The sequence below is a fragment of the Silene latifolia genome, chromosome 11, assembly GCF_048544455.1.
Source record: "Silene latifolia isolate original U9 population chromosome 11, ASM4854445v1, whole genome shotgun sequence".
NCBI classification, from domain to species: Eukaryota; Viridiplantae; Streptophyta; class Magnoliopsida; order Caryophyllales; family Caryophyllaceae; genus Silene; species Silene latifolia.
The window spans coordinates 5,001,301-5,015,601 of record NC_133536.1 but is presented as its reverse complement, the minus strand read 5'-3'; the positions used below and the strand labels follow the sequence as shown (position 1 = coordinate 5,015,601).

At 37.6% G+C, this 14,301-nt stretch overlaps 2 protein-coding genes across 2 annotated transcripts; both read right to left on the bottom strand.

The window, feature by feature from the left end:
* Window positions 1–69: 69 nt before the first annotated feature.
* On the bottom strand, window positions 70–7,651 carry LOC141610750 (conserved oligomeric Golgi complex subunit 6). The gene is made up of 11 exons (XM_074428999.1): window positions 7,274–7,651; window positions 6,839–6,891; window positions 5,798–5,945; window positions 5,585–5,692; window positions 4,997–5,064; window positions 4,116–4,239; window positions 3,862–4,008; window positions 3,491–3,754; window positions 3,107–3,388; window positions 1,994–2,140; window positions 70–806 (listed from the first exon to the last, which is right to left on the bottom strand). Exons 1-11 carry the CDS (start codon window positions 7,490–7,492, stop codon window positions 288–290), a joined length of 2,079 nt encoding a protein of 692 aa, XP_074285100.1. The 5' UTR covers window positions 7,493–7,651; the 3' UTR covers window positions 70–287.
* A 760-nt stretch (window positions 7,652–8,411) lies between these two features.
* LOC141610748 (uncharacterized) lies at window positions 8,412–13,390 on the bottom strand. The gene is made up of 4 exons (XM_074428998.1): window positions 13,274–13,390; window positions 13,053–13,157; window positions 9,928–10,120; window positions 8,412–8,962 (listed from the first exon to the last, which is right to left on the bottom strand). Exons 2-4 carry the CDS (start codon window positions 13,107–13,109, stop codon window positions 8,832–8,834), a joined length of 381 nt encoding a protein of 126 aa, XP_074285099.1. The 5' UTR covers window positions 13,110–13,157; window positions 13,274–13,390; the 3' UTR covers window positions 8,412–8,831.
* Window positions 13,391–14,301: the final 911 nt, after the last annotated feature.

Genomic DNA, 14,301 nt, shown 5'->3' with positions numbered 1-14,301 from the left:
CTAGCCCGCTTGTTCATGGTTGATCATATACAGACTAGATACGGTGGTAGTTGTATATGGACAACATGGTTTTGGTGGCATTAATGTCGTGATGATAACAATTTACACGGTCCAAACTAAACTATGACGAAATAAATTATTATACTTAACACTTCTCACAGAGCTCAAACCAATCTCATTTTATGGACTAAAGGTATAGATTTTATACGAAGTAAATGGCAAAAACGGAGGAAAATGGCATGAATCCACCTTGCATAGCTCATTAATATCACAAGTTCCAAGCAGTATCATATACCCAAAATGGTCCGAATCTGATCTGGTGGGTGTCTAGCAAGCGACTTCGGATCCGGGTAAGAATTTGTAGGATCCATTATTGCGTCATAAATGAGCTCATATGCTTCCGCAAGAGATTTGGCCAAATTGATGCAAGCTTCTGAACGAAGCTTAGGGACCTGCATTTGCTCAAATTCTGGAAGGGAATTTTCGGTACCCAAGATGAGCCCAAAGAAAACCTTCAGACTATCCGACAATGAAGCGGGAGACGTTTCTTCCATTTCTGCCAATGGACGGGGCGTAGTTCCATCACTTGCCTCTTTGAATGCTTTCCTGAAGAAGGGCATTTTGTTCCACAAGTTGCATTTTGTTAGAATGGTCTCAACTTCTTTGTTCACTAGAACACTCATGTGGCTTCCGATCATATCACCAAGTCTCTTTGCGTACTTAGATGCGGCTTCATATTCGATCAAAGGTTGTTGGATGGCACACAAACAATTGATGAGGAAGATCTTAGAAGGTGTCTCGATGCTCTGCATACATAAAACAGTAAAGTAGAATTAGTTCTCCTGTAAGGATTACTTTGCATTGATCAATCATCATTCAGAAAGTAACCCAATAAGCAATTACTTTGCATTGATCCGTCATCATTTGGAAAGTGAAACAAAAGACAACTAATTTAGTGTGTTTGGCCTGGCTTTTAAAATTGTTTTTGGCCTTAAAAACAGTTTTTGGCCAAACACATCATTATTTAAAAGTTAAAGCAAAATTTCTCAAAAGCTAAAAAATCATCTTCTTGCCCACAAAAATAGAAGCAGCAATTTTCTACTTCTGCTTTTGAAAAACACTTTTAAAAAATTAAGCTTAAAAAACAGAGAATCATTTTTAACAAGTTAGGCCAAACATGCTCTTAATTGGAAGAGAACTACTTCGTATATTTACCATGCACAAGCAACATATAAACTACACTACGTTCGACAAGCAGCGGACAAATGCCACAAACTCTCCTAAGTACAACTTATGCATCAGACTTTTCTTCTCACTAAGCTGGTTGCGCTTCTTGATATTCTGAAATCTAAATTAGAAGCACTCGCTTGGAAACAGGATCTCCCATTGACAAGTTGACAACACAGAGTGTGTAACTTTACGGAGAGTTATTGTCAATCCATCAAAGATTCATGATGGAGAGACTGAAACATGTTATTAGCTTCTGTTCTTTCTAGCAAAAAGAAAAAGCTTTTTGTCCTTGGAACAAGGATTTACATAGAAGTTTCAACTTCATAGTAGTACTAGTTTTAGTTATACGGTTTGATTTTAGTTGTGTATAATAATGGATGTAACATTGGCTCTGAGAGCCAAAACATTACCATCTTTTTACCCGCTAGCAAAAAAAAAAAGTTATGACTCAGTTTGATATAGAAATTCTCTCTTCATAGGCAAAAAGAGCCAGCCCGGGTTGGAGAACAAGCATGTTACCATATCTATCCTAACAAGAAATCACTAATCAGCAACATATAATACGGAGTAATACAGTTATATGAAGCTCCCTATTCACTACTCCAAAATGATTTAAACGCTGAAAGGCATATATTAGTTATCTGTATTTTCTGGGCACTCGTGAAGCGTGATATACTTCACAACTAAAATCTCAATCTCCTGGAAATAGTCACTGCTAGAACAAGACGCCACAGAAAGACTAAGGCAGAAATTTATAATATACCTGAGAAACCGAAACAGAGGTGCTATTAGTCAAAATAGCATCAACTGATGATTTGTTTAGTTGATTGACGTCCGAGCTCATTCTACCCCTCCTTGATGAGTGACCCATTCCTTTGGATTTATGTGCCTCAGCTGCTTGCTCACACATCTACATTATAAATTAGAAAACGACCATCAATTTTATTCTCGAAGTATTTCAGATATCTTATTTACAAAAATAATCAAGGTTTGTAAGGACCAGCAATCAGACATTCTGATGAATCATTTTTTTGCTCAATTATTAGCATGAAAATGAGAAATATTGATTGCAGACTAGCAGTAACTTCAATCGCAATGCCTTATTTCTCAGGGATCAAAAGAATTATCAAGATCAAAAGAATGCGCGCAAATAATACCCCAGAGCCAAATATCCCAGCAGGCCATGACAGCGAATAAACAAAGCCAGATTTGCAGACAATTTACTCCCCTCTGCATGCGAGGACAATCAATTTTACATTCTTAAGTTGGAATCTATGATCAGACATAGAAAATGAGCACTTAAATCACATTCTTGCACTAGAGGCCTAGAGCCATGATCTTAAAAATTGGTTTTAGTCTGGAATTATGTGGCGTTGCCTCAAATCGTGGTAACCTTCCAGACTTTTATATCTTGGCTTGCTGTGCGAAACCCAGCTTTGATGCCATGGCTTGAGCATCTGAGCAGTTTTGCCAATTGGGTGCAAATAAAACAAGAGTATACTTTAAGATCAGACTCCTTCATGACCTCATTCTGCATATTTTTTTCGGGCTAGGGTTTATGATAGGATCTTTTATCCAACACCATGGTAAATCAAGTAGACATGTGGCTCATAGAATCTTGATGTAATTTTCATCTTGGGTCATTGGAAATAGCCTCTTTGTGTTAGTACTACAAGGGTAAGGCTACGTAAATTCTGCTGAATGGCATTATACCATGATTGTTGTATAGGACATAGACATACTATACGATGTCATGTTTATTAAAATAAAGCGGCGAAGAGCCAACGACACAGATGCTATGTTAGATGTATGGTCATAGAATTGCCTAGGACTCCTAAAAATTGAAACAAACCATAAAATTTCAACAATGGCACACCTGAATAATAGGATCCAAAAGAGCAGATATCACAGGATCAAATTCAGGTTTCTTCGAAGGCGGGAGCATGATGCTGTCATATGTTTCAACTATTTCAAGCATGACAGAAACTCCTTCTCTTACAGCTGTGGGCGGTGAAAGATCAACAGCGACAAGAGGAGGATACCGCAGTAGCTTTTCCCCACGGCTTTTCAAAATGCCAAAAAAGGTTTTTTGAGCAGCATCTTTAAGAGTGTAAATTGTTTGGCAAAGAGCTGTTTCTCTACCTAGTAAATCAGATATCTGCAAGAAAATCAAAAGTAATCAATGAATACCCTTATTTTTTGACAAAATGAACAAATACTTGGAAAACTGATGACATCAAAAAATATTTGACTAACTCACAGTATAGCTATAGAACTCCAGCTGATTACTAAGTTTATACGAAACTATAAGACTTGGTTGCGACTGTAAAACTTGCTCCAATCTAGCTTTAAATGGTCTGCAAACTCCTTCGAAAATACGATCAAGAACAAAAGTCAAATCTGATTCTATTTTTCCAAGCTCATTCTCAGAGTTCTTGACAAATTGTCGTGCAGTTGCCCCAGTATCTACCACAGTATCAGGATCAAGCAAGGCATGGACAAGTTCTCTCTCAGATGCCAACGCCTGAAAAGCAAGCCATATGCAGAAACACAAGGGTCAAACCATGTATATTATTGGTAATAAACAATTAAGAAACTGAAAAAGGGATCTGCCACTAACAAGGACCTTACCTGATGAAGCCACGCCAGCATATCACCCACATAACGTAAAGGGTCATGTGCGTGCACTTCAATAGGTCTGGGCAAACCGCCAGGTCCTCCACGAGTAAGAGCACTAATAAATCTTCTAAATAGGGCATTGTGTCTCATATTTGCAACCTGAACGATGGCATATTAACAATAAGTCACCAAAACACTGAAGAACTGCATTGTTAATACTCTCAGAGACATCAAAATCAAGAGCTTGAATGTGAGTCTAAAATCACCTCCTCAGCACAGTACTTGAATAAAACAGGTCTTTCTTTGAGACAACGAACTGCTGTCTTCAAAAGTTCGTTAACTTCAGGATTATCAGTGTCACCCAGTCTCCTACACTCAGCTTGAACCCACCTGGAATGGTTGTAAAAAAATATGATTAAGCAAACAGGCACAAGTTTTCATTTGTTTTTCTTTTTTTTTTTACGAGAGAAACATGTAGCAAGTCATGCTGGCATATGTAAGAATATCTATATCCAAACAAAAACCAATAAAGGACTGAAATTTAACAGATAAGAAAATAAGAATATAGTCACATGGGATCTAGTTTAATTCGTCTTTATGAGTACATTAAGAATATCAAACCTTTATAAATTTTTACAAATACATAATAAAAGATATTAATGATATAAAATATGCATTGGCATAAGTGAAAAAGTGAAATGGGGAGGTTGGAGTTGAATGGAGGTAGTAATTTATATATAAAAAAAAGAACGTTACACAAATAGGTACAACATAACAAAACATAAAAGATAAAGACTAGAAGTAGCCCAATACAATCTTATGACTCTCAAACAGGGATTGACTTTAAGGACGTGAAATCGAAGTTTGGAATAGGGCTTTTTTTTACCCAGAGACTTGGAAATCCATTCAGCACCTCTGCCGGGTAAGGGCCTGATGTGACGCTTTATTGAGTCTTACTCAAACAGGTTCCATTTCTACACAGATATGGAGTACTCATTATTCAATAACAGAGATCATTTATGTGGGATTCCTGTATGTTTCTTTTAGAGAGGTGTCCAATCTAATAACAGACATGTCCACCCTAACAATGCAACCAAACTAGAACTCTAGATCCTCACGCAAATCAGATAATGTGAAGAGGGTTCACCTGCAAAGACGCTCATACGCTCCCTCCTGGTACATAGCCATCATATCCATCAACTCCAATCCCGCACGCTGCAATGGGCCTCTTAAGTGAGATTTGGAGATAAAGAATATACTGTATGATTTTACACTTTAGTCCTTCTTGTTAACAGGACATATGAAGATTTCATATCACCTTGTCAAGTTGTCATAATAATTTCTATCAGCTTTGGAATATAGTGGGAAAAATCCATGCAGCTCACTAAACTCTATGTACTTGTATCGTGAACTACTCGTGAAGTAGCCGAGTGTCGAAACATTTTATGAAACAATTTTCAACTATGAGTTATCTAAAATAAACCTATCTATGTTTTTTCTAATACAGCTGTAGGGTTGCATATGTCTGATCGCCTTTACCCTGCCAAAAGGTAGGGGAGACTGAGGCGCACTGAGGTAAAATTCTTGCTGAAGCCATAATTTAAGCTACAATCTACATGAAGTTCTGAACAACTAGAATGAGTACCAGAAAACCAGAGAAGCGAAGTGAAATTTAAGAAATTTACTCTGGCAAGAAAAAAAATAACAGAATAGGACCCAGACATCTGAAAGTTACCTGGTGATGTGTCCTGAGCAATACTTTACAGTTTGCATGGATTTCTTGCACGTGAGAAAGTGCCTTGAAGAAATTTTCGCTCAACTCCTCTTCCTTGAGAGCATTAATCTGAAACGCAAGCACTAGTCAGAAATGCAGGTAATAACGAAGTTAGCTTCGCCCTTTATTTCTTTCAGGGCCTAAGGCAGTGACAAGCAGGACATATAGTCACACCTCCTCATTTGATAGCTGGTAGTCACGAAGAAAACATGAGACGATCTCTTGCCTCTGGGTAGTGACGTCAAGTTCCTGTTTTAACCTTTCTGTGGTGCTAATAATATCCCCAGTGGTAGAACTACAACTGTTTAATGCCTTTGCTATCCTGCCAATGCACAATAAAACTTATAAAAGCTGCAGATAATGGAACTTTTATTGATCGGAAAACAAGATGGTAAGACTCCGTAATAAAAATGAGGTAGAGTAAAGCAGAACAACGGCGAATCTTCTTTGGTTATTACCTTTAACGAAGAAGTTTTTATCAAATGTTCTCAAAAGACCATTACGAATGGGGTAAATATAGACATTATTTAGTACTCCGTATGAATCATATTGGACTTCTTTCTCCTATAATAGCACACTGGTCACTAAACATAAATAACTGAGAAAACTGTCATAACTTCTAGAGAAAACTTGCATAACTGATATTTTGCACAGTTTCTAGAGAAAACTTGCATAACTTCTAGAGAAAACTAAACATATTTTGCACACTGGTCACAGTTCCTAGCCATTTGATCAAGGGAAAAAGAACCCTGTGTTTTCCTGTATGGGTGAGCTCGAGCTGGCCATTTACTCCTACGAGGCATTAGAGGGCTATAATTCTCAGCAAATAACTTGAAAAGCTGCAAGACTTTTCACCACTTAACTCATAAAGCACATTCCCCCTACCCAAGTTCTCGAGCTAAAAGACATTTACAAGTAACAGAGCACGTCATAAATTAAAAAGACAGTCAACGAGACATTACTAAGTAGTTTAGCTATGATCGACTTAATCCAATGTCACACTCAAATCAACCTAGCTAACCACTATAACTCTAAAGTCCATAGGCCTATCCCAATCAAGGATCTAAGCACCAAAGTTGCATAATTCGTCCAACAATCCGGAGGTACGATCTACGGACTGATAACATGTGATTCAGTAAATCACAAATAATTAAACATAGAATCACTGATAAAACACAAAAATGACAATATAATTCGCTAAACGAAACAAATTACCTGTCACAACAATCAGCAAGCGCATTGACCTCAGCCTCAACTTGATCCAATGCCTAAAACAATCAAATTAACAAAATCAATCAAACACAATAACGAACGCAACTCTGAATTCTCAAAAAACTTGATCCGATACCTAAAACAATCAAAATCAAATAAATCAAAAACACAAATCAATCTCAAATCACACAACTACATAATCTCAACTAAAAAAATCAATCAAACACAAAAAAACGAACACAGTTCTAAATCCTAAATTAACTTGATCCAATGCCTAAAACAATCAAAATCAAACAAAGAGAAGAACACAATTCTTTTCAAAATAATTTGATCCAATGCCTAAAACAATCAAAATCAAACAAAACAACACACAAATCGATCTCAAATCACACATCATCGCAAATTCAATCAAATGCATATTCATCGAGAACCTCGAACCTGTTCGGCGGCGTCAGAAGCGGCGACGAACTCATGATTAATCTGAAGAGAACGCTTTTCAATGGTGGAACGAAGATTCCGGCGAGAATGCGGCGAATTATCGGAGTAAAACGACGATAAAGTGTTGAGAGAAGAGAGAATCTCCGGCGAATCTAGACGAGATTCTAGAACCTTCTTCAACTTTCTAGAAAGTCCTGGTGCTAGTGTTGTTGTTCCCATTGTATTGCTACAGTGACTGTTGGTGATCGATTCCGGAAGACGGTGGTGATGTGGTCTGTGACGGAAGCGGGAAATGGAGAAAGAGAGGAGTAGTGGATGTGTGTGGCATTTTCTCAAGTGGATATTTGTTTCTTAAAATATTGAGAAACCGTCTTACACGAGAATTAATAATTAATAATTTATATTAAAATAAAATGTTACTTCCGGTAATTTACGGTAATTTGTATGTAAAGACAATTTTCCAAATCGCGTAAATAAGTTCCGTATTCGTGAATCGTGATGATTACTCACAAGACGTGATCGTCATTTTAAAAAGACGATTATTATACGTTGGGCCGTTGGCTATGCGTTCTACAGTTCACGGCTGTACGGCTGTACGCCTGTACAATTAAATCGGCTGTACGCCTGTACACCTGTACAATTAAATTACTTCACAATCGGTTCTAGTTAAATGAGATTTGTAAGATCAAGAAACTCAGGATACCTAATGAGAGTAAATTTTCGTCCAAGGTTATCTTTCTTGTAAGAGTCATTCTTACTTGAATCGCTGAACCACTTACCCGTTACCACCACTCACTTAGAGTATCTACCATGCGCAACGCCGGTGGCCACCATAGTATACCTTTCTAGCTCTGCTGCAACTCCCTTTCACACCTATTCTTCTGTATACCGGCGTCATAACCTCAATCACCATTTGCGGCATCATAACAGAACTTTCGTTCATGTGCTCTGGCTCAAATTGGCGTACCATCGGCCATCAGTCTCCGCCTTCAGCAGCACCCCTTGTCAGACAGCCAGTTTCGTCAGTAGACGGAGATTGAAGATCTCCATGGTAAAGGTGATTGGTTTATACCCAACGTGCTGACAGGTGAGATTTACCGTAAAATAAAGTAGCAGAGAAGACTAATCTGCAAAATTATTTTGCATGATCGACAGCTGATTATAAGATAGCGTACAAAATTTCATACAACGATAATTTGTACTATAAATTGCTTTATGTTGTGCAAAGATCTTCATAACCACGACGGGTTTCTAAATTCAACAAATACAAAAGTTATATGACGGGAAATAAGAACACTGGACTTCACACGGGAGAGTTTACAAGGCTAAAACGCTTCATACTGAAGCCGTACACCACATCAACACCATTCTTCTTCAGAGATAGATACAAATTGTACAGCAACATTTAACTGATATATGTACAACTTGCTCAAGTGCTTCTAAGAGAAGAATTGATGACGATATTACACCATACTAGCCGTAGAGTTACTGGTGATGCTTTCTTTAATTTTTGTTCACCGAAAGCGTGGTAACATATACTTACCAACACCAGCTAGTTTCATGGTTCAAGCTTCAAGGAGACAACTCGGGACTGTCGGTTGCGCTTGGCTGCCTTCACGAAGACTACTGACAGGCAAGACGGAGCCCACCACGGTCTCCGTACTTTTTGCTCTCCTTTCAAACAAGCCACTGTTGCAATATGTAAGATATCATTGAGTTAGTGAATAAAATAACTCAGACCTATATCAAATCTCGGTTTGAGACTTGATTTCAGAAGTCGTCACAACCCTCGCGTTATAGATGAGACCAATAACGCCTCAAATGAGATCATGGTCAACTTCAAAACTTGGAATCACGGCCCACATTTAATACCATGATATACTGTCTGCAATCATCTTTTAGCTTCCGTTAAAAAGAAAATAAAAAGAGCAAAAAAGAGATGCTGACATAAATAGAACTACGCCAGTGAGTCAGTGACAATATAGCTTCAGCATCTAAATTTTGATCTAATATTTAAACCATCATTTCAGCATGTTTCCTTAGCAAAACTGAAGAAAGTTAACCAAGAAGCATTCACATCAGTACCAGCACATGCGAGTGATAGGTAAGACAACACTTGATATTGGACTGGAATCACCGGTCAACTACAGTTTTGATATCTCGATGGAATAAACTATCATGAATCAGAGAAAAATAAAAATTATTTTAAGTTCCTAACATATATTGTTAGCTATGGAATATGACAAGGGAGGAAGGGGATACAAATTCATACAATTGATATAGAGAGCAGATTAGAAGTTGCCGAAACATGAACTAATAACAAGAAAGCATCCTTCAAATAAGTTGCCACCATTTCAAACACGTTCCTGCAAGTCATCTTGGCAAAGATTATATAAAGCACCAGCGTGTGTTCTTTCATTTACTGAAATTAAAGAATACTGTTTACCCTTCTTTTTCACACTTACGAAACCAAGCTCCCAATCATGTTTTAGGCAACTTGGAATTTTTTTTTCTCATTTTAACCTCATTACTTTCTAAACAGCAGGGATAAAGTCTAATTAGTTATGACGACTCAAGATAGCATAATATTTTTCAGCTCTCCACACAAGTCTGACCCATATTTTTGGGGGAGAGGCAGAAGGATTACTGGAGACCTTTTATTCGCCGCAATTCCTTGCAAAGGGTGATGAAATCACCCCATTTCATGTGGCAGCGTCTGATAAACCTAAGTATCTGCTCAGTTGTGAACATCGACATTCCCTCTAAGTACTCGCCATTGACACCATTTTCCTTAAAAATCTGGCGGTAGGTACCGAGATTTATTTCTTCCAACCACATACCAACATCCTGCAAAACAATGCAACAGGAATAAAACAAGATAAGTAACATGTCAACCCACCATAACTAATAACAACAACAACAACAACAGAGCCTTAATCCCAAAATGATTTGGGGCCGGCTGACATGAATCATCCTTTCGAACCGTCCATGGGTCAAAGTGTCGGTTTCACCAATCCTCTATCCAAAAAGTGTCGGTTTGAACAACTTTTTTCTCACTGTTAATTTTCCCATCTCTCTATCCAAAAAGTGTCGGTTTCACCAATCCTCCACAATAATAAGACAAAAACAAAAACAATTGGTAATCTCAATGATAATACCCAAGAGCCCAAAACCAGGATTCAAAATAACCATGCACAACTCTATCCTCTGTTGGTCCTTGTGTACAACAAAAATTATCTCCAATAATTGCTTTATCTCAAATAGCCACAATGGAATCACCAAAAGCGTCGATGTATACAAGGGACATATCCATAAGTTTTGGACTAGTTCACCTAACGCGATACATTTACTCTCAATTTGCACCTCAGTGCTAACATTGTCCAATCCCCTAAGAAGAGAGCATTAAACAAGTAAAGTATTGGTTTCGGACATTAGAAAAAGAACTACAAGTTTGAAACTTTCACATACACGTGTACAAACTCGTCAGAGAGTCCTTGAGAAGGGTATATTACACATAAAGATAGATTGACAAGCACTCAATCGCAATAAACCAAAAAAACCAAACATGGAGGTTTCTTAGGGGGTGTATGGTTGGAGCTTTTGGAATGGATTGGAATGGATTCGGGCCATTCCAATGTTTGGTTGGAGCATTTTGGAATGGCGTTAGATACCTGATGGATTCTAACTCCATTCCAACCCCTTGGAATCCCATACCCATCTCTCTCCCCAAGTTTCCAACTCCATTCCACCCAACACATTATTATTCCCATACCCGGATTGAACCAAACAAGTTTAAACGTGTATGGGGTTCTAACTCCATACCTCCTTGGAGTTAGAATCCATTCAATTCCATACCGAATGTTTGAACCAAACGCCCCCTTAATACTCTTGAAAGGTTTGGGTATGAGGGTACGCCAATATAAAGTCTCATTGTACTCAAAAATGATATTATTTGACATCCTTGTACTCCCTAAGTCTCATCCATCTTTTTACATATTTCATTTTCCTCGCTTCATCTCATTTTGCCTTATGTTACTGTCGCACATCCGACTCAACTCACATAGGGACAGGAGGCATAACATCATGTGTCTCGGTCTACGGCTGTAAATGATATGAGCCGGCTCGGTCGAAGCTCGGTCTCGAGCCGAGCTTGGCTAAATACGAGCCGAGTCCAAGCTCGCTCGTTTGAGCTCGTTTATAATTTTTTTGTATTTTATAATCTTATTTATTTTTTAAAAATATTTATATTTAGTTAGATTGAAAATGTGAGAAAGTGAAAAGCCGAACTCGAGCTTCAATTTTTTAGGCTCGACGAGCTTCGAGCCAAGCCCGAGCTAAAAATTTCAAGCCGAGCCCGAGCCCACCCGAGCTCGAGCTCAGATCGCTTACAACCCTATGTCTCAGTCTCACACATCAAAATCAGACACATCATACTATCATAGACACTTCCCTCTTATTTTTGAATTTAGTTTCAATAATGTCAAATAAGCACAAGAAGAGCAAGGTAAACACAATAATAAGATGTAGTACTAAATAACACTTCTAAATCTAGCATAAAATAAAGAGAGACGTAGAAGAGACGGGCCCAATAAAACTAAAAAAGATAATTAATTCTTCTTTTTTAGGTATATGGCATAATAGGAGCTCCTAACCAGTTTTCCCTATAATGGCATAACCACTTGTTTGGATGTATCTGCATAACTTTTTTAGATAAATCGCAGCATACACTTGTTTGAAAACATCTCACATGACACGAGTTGGCGAGTCTAAGTTACAAAGTTCAACCCAAAACCATCCCCACAAACCAAACCAGCCATCTAACCAACCAGGCTCCACCACGGCACCACCAAATCCTCTACACACCCACAAAAACTCGGGCCCAGTCTCAAAATCCCCTCCCCCCACTCCAAAACTACTTCCCTCACCTTTAAGAACCCTAGTAGATTTTCAGGGTGAGGGAGGAGTTTCAGAAGTGGTGGTCGGTTTTTGAGGGCGGGGAAGGCAGTTTCACAGGTCAGGACTTGATTTTCAGGGATGGGGGAAGAATGTTGGGTAGTTAGGGCTGCGAGAAGGTTGGTCAGAGTGGATAACTGGAAAATGGGGGTGTCAGCACATGGCTGGAAGGAGATGGATAGAGGGAAGAGAGTTGGTGTAATCAAGGGAGTTGTAGGGCTTTAAGTTTGGAAACAGATAAACTAAGCCTAAATAGCATTTGTGCACCTGAGAAACCGATTAAATAGCAAACGTAAACAAATGAATGTGATGCTGCGTGTAATAAACAAGCCGCAAGCACAAACCATAAGCTATTAAGCTCAGAATAAATTTTTACGGTGGCCAATCATACTCAAAATCTCATAAGAGTGCAGTTAGTAGTAGCTCCTTCCTAAGTTAGCTATATCTCAATCAAATATCAGAGTCACAATGCAACCAAAAGCTCGGTAAAACTGGCTTAAGTCACAGAGAAATTTAAGCCACCGTTACGGATAATGCTCGAAAATGACTTTAAAAGGCTAATCAAAAGGGACAACATCATTAATCATCACAACTCAAACTTCAATTACACAAACTTCATCAATGCATGTCACCTTTTATTACATGATCACACTAATTACATACTCAAGCAAACTAATTACAACTCCAAAGATCATAATATCAACAACGAATCATCAGGTAATTGAAAAATCAAATCAAAACAGTGAAGATCCAAATATCCAATTACTCAAACCTAATCAAAACAGTAAAACGCAATTAATCAATCAATTAAGAAGTAATTAACAACCTCAACAGTCCAGATGAAGAAATCCAAAGGCTCAGGCGGTAACTCTTTGTTCATCATCACAATCAAAACTCAAATTTCTCGATAATCGGAATTCGAAATTAAACCCTAATTTAATCCAAACAACAATACAATCAGTATAATTAACAATATAATTGCTTCAGATCAAATTAAAGTAAGATAATTAACAGAAAGAGATGAATTAAGTAGATTGATAAGATTACCTAGAAAAAATTGGGGGAAATTTTGATCATTATTTTGATTTTTTAGGTTTTGGAGAGAGAAAACGAGTGCGATGGCGCGAGTGGGGAATCGCAGTGTCTAACAGAAGTGATTGCTTCAAGTAATGCGGTGTATTATGAGATTTATGACTAGACCCGACAAAATTGATCCATCCGAATAATCCGGTCAAATAACTCGATTTAAACACAAACTGAGAATCCGAATATGACTCAAAATTCGAATTGATTTGACTTAGTTCAACTCGATCCGAATGTTAATTATCGCAAACTAGTCATTATTCTCAAATAACTTGATAACAATTCACTCGAAAGTAACCCGACCATACCCGACTCGACTCAAATTCTTACAAACCCGAACAAATTGAATTCGAATTGACCTGACTCAATTGACACGCATGTCAGATCTAATTATGAGTGTATGATTATCAGTTGTCTAATTCCGACCCCTGACCCGAGACTAAAGAAAACGTTTTTTTTTTACGAAGTACAAGATCATATTTGTTCAAAAATAAAATTGAAAGGCGGGTCAGATGGGTCAGATTTAATGTCGTGTCGGTCATTACACGGGTCAGATATATGGGTCACATATTAGGTCATAATCAAAATAATGGTACTTGAAAGTGGCAAAGTGAGAGTTTACTATTCTAATTTCTAACCATTTTTTAATATCTGGTTGTGTTTGAGATTAATTGTAATTAAATTAGAGCCATTGTAAAAAAAAACTCTATGCTTGAAGAATTTTAACACATTTCAACTTAAACTAAACTCATTTGGATCGAAGATAGTCATCTTTTGAAAACATATTCATAAATCAATCAACAACAATCATGTTGGTCTCACGAAATTCATTAGTACAAAACCAGTTTAAATGCGATTTAAATAAACTTAAATTAAAATCGAACTAAAGGTGATCCAAACCACAATTACTCGGACTATGCCTTGTTTTAATCTACTTTTATATCTCTAATTCAAATTTAGTTCAAATTTTATCTATTTTGATTAGTTCACAA